The 6,728-nt window shown below is 26.8% G+C and overlaps 1 protein-coding gene across 4 annotated transcripts in view; it reads right to left on the reverse strand.

The window, feature by feature from the left end:
• Nucleotides 1-4,469: 4,469 nt before the first annotated feature.
• Nucleotides 4,470-6,728, reverse strand: part of LOC105252991 (NPC intracellular cholesterol transporter 1) — a 20,414-nt gene continuing 18,155 nt past the window's right edge. For 2 of the 4 annotated variants that reach the window (XM_025411381.1, XM_025411378.1), the window contains one exon: nt 4,470-6,426. In XM_025411381.1, the coding sequence (XP_025267166.1) occupies nt 6,257-6,426 (170 nt within the window). In that variant the 3' untranslated portion in view covers nt 4,470-6,256. The remainder of the gene's footprint in view (nt 6,427-6,728) is intronic. The other 2 variants (XM_025411380.1, XM_025411379.1) reach the window with 2 other exon arrangements.

Genomic DNA, 6,728 nt, shown 5'->3' on the forward strand with positions numbered 1-6,728 from the left:
TTTTAAAATATTGAAAATATGTAATAAAATATTTATAATTAATCATTTTAAATATATGTATATACAATATAAGGCTATATAAAAATATAAGGCTAATAAATTTTTGAGAGAAAAAACAAATGAGTCGAATTTCTTTTATAATTAAAAATAAATTAGAATAAATGAAAAAAATAAATTAAAAGTAGTTATTATAAAACAATTATATGTGTAATTAAATTATTACTATTCTACTCTATATATTTACATAATAATATTATCATCCTAATATAAATTGTAATTTTTGATATTTTTTACAGTATATGCATATTAAAAATATAATTTTAATATTTATTTTTAATTTTCATTATATCATATTTGACAATAATTATTAATTGTGTTTCTATTTGAAAAACTAAAATTAATCTTGCAATTTTATTGAGAAATTAGTACTTTTCAAACTTATGTTAATAAAATTTGTTACCGAAAAATGAAAAGGAGCTATTAATTTTTGTTTATAATTTTTTTGTTAAACTACTGGAAGTGATTCAAAATTTATAACAATCATATTACAATGAGTATTTACATCACAAATAAAAGAACACTAAATTTCTTGATTTATAAATCATATAATAAATATTTATTCATTTTTCTTAATAAAGGTTAATGGGAAAATTTTTTCGATTACATACCTGAGGTAACAGAAGAAAATATTTCAGAAATACGTACAATATTCGTTTTCTCACGCAATATTTTCCGGTCATTGAAATTTCAACACTTTATTTAGTTTATTATTTCTAAGAACTATGATTTTCTCCAGCTAATTAGTCGAATGAGAAGATGAGTGACTGAATTTTAAATTTTATACGCACAGTTTGATATGAATATCGATGAGCCGACAGAGATGTGGTTCATGCGCAGATAGGATGCGCACTGGAAAAAGCGCGGCAAAAAATGAACCGATAGTGTATCAATTTTTTGCTCTTGCGAAAATTAATTGCGTGATTTTAGAAAAAGATTTGGAAAAAATATAATACCTCATAGAGGGAGGACATCCAAAAGAAAAGATTATATTGCTTCTTCGACAAATTTTCGAGTTTTATTTGCACGCGCTGATGTCATGAATATTAAACTTTATAGAAGGAGCTCTGATGTTTCAAATACGATCCATTGGAGATAGTGACATCTGGTATCATTTTCAATATCTTTTTTTCTAATAAGAAAGTTCATATCGTATATATTTATATATTATACGTATATATTTTAAAAGATATATTTACTTATAATACTAAATTTTTTATAAACTTATTACAATTATTTATAATTAATAATTTATTTTATAAATTTTTTTTATAAACAATTTTTTATAACTGCGTAGAGACACATCCCTAACAACACACATGTCCAAAAGACGTCCATAGAATATCTAGAGGATAGCCAAAGGATATTTTATGTCCTCTGGATGTCCTCTCGATGACCTCTGAACATCTTTTGGACATGTGTGTTGTTAGGGATATATTTTCTTTCTCTTGTGGCTATATTTGTGTATGAAACAATGAGATTGTCTTAAAACAAAAAAAGAGTGTCAGGAGATAAGTTTTAAAAAAAACTTCAATAAATTAATAAATATTTCAATTTCATCTTGTTAGAGTTGATAATTTTTAATAAAATAATAATTAAAAATAAATAGCTTTTTTTAAATTCATTTCCTTTTTTTACAAATATCCCCATCAATTGGTATATTAATTATATAAAGATAAATTTTTAAATCATGTAAAGCGAAACATATATATAAATATATGTGATATAAACATGCAAATTTTTATCACATATATATACAGGGTGTCCCAGTTATCTTCTGTCATCTTTTAAAGACAGATTCCTGGGATCATCTGAAGACGATTTTTTCTCAACGAAAATGTCAAGGCACTAATAATTTTCGAATTATAAGATTGGAAATAAGGGGTTTTTCGTAAACTAAGATTTGTAGAAATAAAATATTAACAACACCACATTCTTTGATTAATTTTAAATAGAGTTTACTTTAGTTGAGTTTTAATTTAAGACTTAATTGCAAAGATGATGACAAAAATCGAGAACATGCAAAAAATGATAGCCTTCATTGACATTTTCGCTGAGGAAAAATCGTCTTCAAATGATCCCAAGAATCTGTCTTTGAAAGATGATGGAAGATAACTGGGACACCCTGTGTGTATATGTATGTATATATATATATATATATATATATATATATATATATATATATATATATATACATATACACATGTACTATTGACATCAACTTTTTAAAATATATAATTAAATGAAATAACACATGTAGCGCAATTGTATAGTACAAACAGCAGAAAATTTATTCATATTTACGTGACAACACACAGTACGCTTTGCATGTTATTTCGGATGCTTCTCTGAGTTTCTTCTTTTTATGTTTGTTTACGTTTTATCTGTTTTGTCATTTTACATTGAATCATTAATTTGATGATTACACTTTTCAATTCACACTTCATATTTATATCCGAAACTTCTATTGATATGCAATTCGCCATATACACGGTGCAGTATAAATCGAAAAAGATCAATCACTATTATTACCCTTTAAATGGATCAGTATAACGCGTTATTAAATTTAACAAAAAATATCGCGTACTTCATACGTGCAACATACATACATTTCCGCCATATATATATATATATATATATATATATATATATATATATATATTATATATAATATATATATATATATACACACACACATATATACATACATACATGTACATACGGAACTTATACATTTTACACGATATACTTTTATAGTTTATAACATTGAACGCACTCATCTCTCTCCTCTTCATCTCTAAAACATTCATCTGCACACAAGTACATCGCGGAACAACAACCGGAATATTAACAATCTGATCTAGCGTTGTTTCTCTCTTTTTATAATCTTTGCGCATTGCTCTTTGACAAATGTATAAAAATTATATTCCCATAAAAAATGTTTATGTTCAAATCCAATAACGAATAAATTCCCTTAAATCGGGAAATAAGTATCAAACGCGAAGTCTTAGAAATTGATTTCTGTGTTAATCATGCATCAAAATAAAAGAATTTTAAATTTATTATACACATACATACAGCAGAAACGTACTTTTCACAGAGAACTCTCACAGCGACAAAGCGCACGAGTACATAAAATTGACGAACCTCTATCATACTGAAGGAACCTAGTAATTAAATATAATATAAACTAAATATAATTAAATATAATATAAACTACCCCGTTCTTGATTAACAATTGTAAGTGATCTTATCTAAATACTTTCGGCCAGATCGTAAGAAATTCACATGCGAACAGTTACCGACGATAAAAGATTTCATTATTCATCATATAGAAAATATCTGTTTGAGTTCTTCGTGCGAGATCGCAAAACTTTTCATTTCAAGAAAAAATGTACTGAAATTTGTTATCTCTTGCAAGTCCAATTTATTATTTAGTTATTTAAATTTAATATGATAAGTATTCTTTGAACTGATTAATTAGAGTTTCACAAGGGAAAAAACCCTATCCTTTTTTGGAGTTTTTACTTACTAAGGATCGCAAAGTCACATTCTTGCACTTGTTCATTAATTTACATATAAGATTTGAGAGTAATATCGAATCTATAAAAATAAAGTAATTGGTGCTTCTAATTTCTTATAAAAATGCGCATGTAGAAATACATGTACAGTGTGTATGTATATAAAGATATTCTCTCTAAATTACTTCATGAATCGTGCTTACATGAGATTCTAAGTCCTAATATTTATGTGCTGCATAATAATTCTTATCCAACTTGTGTTTAACTCAACTATCACGTTTATGTTAAAATTAGAAAACAATATATGTACTTACTACTTATAATTTTGAATTTTCATTAAGTGTTAATTTTGACTATTCTAAGTCTTAGCTCTCTGCATTATAATTAGTGTTTTAAAAGTAATAGAAGAGCAGCTAGAATCCCATCATTCTGGATGAGTTATTCTTTTTTAATTCTATGCATAGACATCGTTAGAATGAAATAAAAATTCTAAGAGATTTTAAAAAATAGTAAAAGAATGCTCAATCCAGAATGACAGGATTCTAATATATTCCGAAAAACTATTCAAATAACAATTTTCTCTAATCAAAAAGCTCAAACAATTATTTAAAAGAAACATTTTAAAGGAATTATTTAAAGGAACATTTTAAAAATCTAGCGCGTACTTTAAGCATTCTTACGCATCTCTCAGACATTTGTGTCTGATTTATAAGAATGTTTAAAAGAAGAAATTAGATATTACACAATCTCCCAGGTAGCAAGATGACGTCTCCAGACGTCTTAATGACGTACAATGATGTCATTAAAACGTTATTAAGATGTCATTTGTCGTCACTCTGCTACCTGGGCTGTAGATTGTACACTTTTGAAAAATGATTTCGATATAAAAAAATAATGAGAATATTTGAATCTCACAAATGTAATGTTCCTCGTTGATCCATAGTAAGTCAGCAATAAAAGAACGAATCATTACTTTGTCTGGCCTTAATAATTAATTATAAGTTGAAAAATATAAATTCGTAATTTTTAAGACAAAGTTTACTTAAAAAATAGACAAAGCATACATCTAATTGACAATACTGATATTTTTTATGTATTTCGCGATGGAAATTTTTGATACTTAAGAATCATGGTGAAAATTTGTAATATTAAATTGTAAGATACAACTTTGCCAATCGATACTATAACGAGGTTTCAATTTCTTTTTATCGAGCATTCATTAACAGAATTCCTACGTTGTTCTTGCATCCAAAGTTAATTATATAAAAAAAATTTTAAGCAATTTCAGCTGCATTTATATAACGTATTTAGCGAAGTATATATAAAAATAAAACGAATAATATATCTAATAATATTGAGAATGGTTAGACCTAAGATCGCACTATTCTATACGATTCTATACGATCCCATACCACAGAACTTGTGGGTTAATGTGAGTAATTCGAAAACTTGAATCCTGATATAGATATCATTTTTACTTGCGCAAATATATAAACTTCAATCATCGTATAATTAAATCTCGATCATTATCTTCGATTCTATTTTGTTTCATATACATCACATTTTTTGTATTACATCTCAGATGTGGACGGCATAAGTAAAAATAATTAAATTTATTTGCACGAATTCCAAGTGCATATCATACGTGAAATCTCTAAATATAATATAAATAAGATATTTTTTTTATACAATCGATGTCCTTTTTTCTAGCGTTTCTTTATTCTAAATTTTATGGTTCAGTTGTGTTTTGGCAAACTAGAATTTTTCTTTCGATTCATCATTTACTCTATGTATAATAGAGTGAGAAACTATATGAAAAATATATTTTTATATGCATTACAAAAATTGAGAGGATAGAAGGACAGAGAAGAAATGTTCCCGATAACTTTAGAATAAAGGAAATTGACTGTATTACTTGAGAGAGAAATACTTTCTTTTCTACATATATATTTTATTAATTTCTTAAATAATTTACGTATCGAAGAAATCAATAATGTTTCGATTAATTGTTCATTTAATTATCAATATTTTGATGCAACTTTTTTTTTTATATAAGTAATAATTGGATATCAATATCAGAGAAAAAAGGATTCATCTCACAATTGAGAAATGCATTCGCGTTAAAAAAAAGAAAATGCATTTTATATCCGTTAAATTTATTATTATTCTCACTAAATTTACTTAACGACGAATATGTAATAAGGAAATAAATTCTCATCATTCTAGATAAATTATTTTACCTAAAATCGATCATACGATCGATCGTTTGCAATTGCAAGATACATATTTTTTTAAATTTAGAATACAGTCTCTGTGACAATAGTATATTACGACATAAAAAAAAGCTTTGCCCAAAAAAATAAATAAAAATGACAAAAACCTAGAGCTATACAAATTTATTTGTCGCTAAGAATGCCAGATATGAACGTAGATGGATATATTCACCAGTTACAAGGAATTTCATTGAGAATGATTCGCATTAAATTTTCCATAATTCAGAGAAAAGAAGAGCTCGTGCGACTCTTTGTATCTCTTTCTCGGCTCGCAAGTCAGGTCAAATTGAAGGACATCATTGACCTTACCTAGTGAATCCACTAAGTAGATTATTCTTTATGTCCTTCTAAGTACAAAAATTATATTCGATTAAATCGGCGAGGATTGATTTGAATGTTAGAACGTTACATGGTGATCACATCAGTGGGGTTCATACTGGCGTAGGAAGTGGTCGCGCTTTGATGGTTGTCGTTTTGGAGTAGAGGAGAGTCTGATTGGTCACGTTGGTGACGTCTAGTTTCACTTTCGCTCGCGAGTTCGCGGTCTTTTCTACGCCCTCGGCGCGACATCACGCCTAAAAAAACACAAAAACAAAGAATGGATTAAATATGGATGCATTAAATATTCTAAATATTCTTTTATCACACCCCATAACAAATTTTTTTTTAAATAAGTAATAATTAGATATCAAAGAAAAAAGAACTGTTCCTATTTTGTACGATTATTTTTTCGTGTCTGTATAGCATTTCTGTTTCTATACATGAAAAGCAATTCATAAGCTAAATTAAACATAATTTTCATGCAATGTCAAGCATTTCATCATTATATAAAAAATTCATTTTTTCCAAATATTTTTTTTAAGCAACAAAAGCAATG

The sequence above is a fragment of the Camponotus floridanus genome, unplaced genomic scaffold (assembly GCF_003227725.1).
Source record: "Camponotus floridanus strain SB8 unplaced genomic scaffold, Cflo_v7.5 scaffold4, whole genome shotgun sequence".
In the NCBI taxonomy this organism is placed as follows: domain Eukaryota; kingdom Metazoa; phylum Arthropoda; class Insecta; order Hymenoptera; family Formicidae; genus Camponotus; species Camponotus floridanus.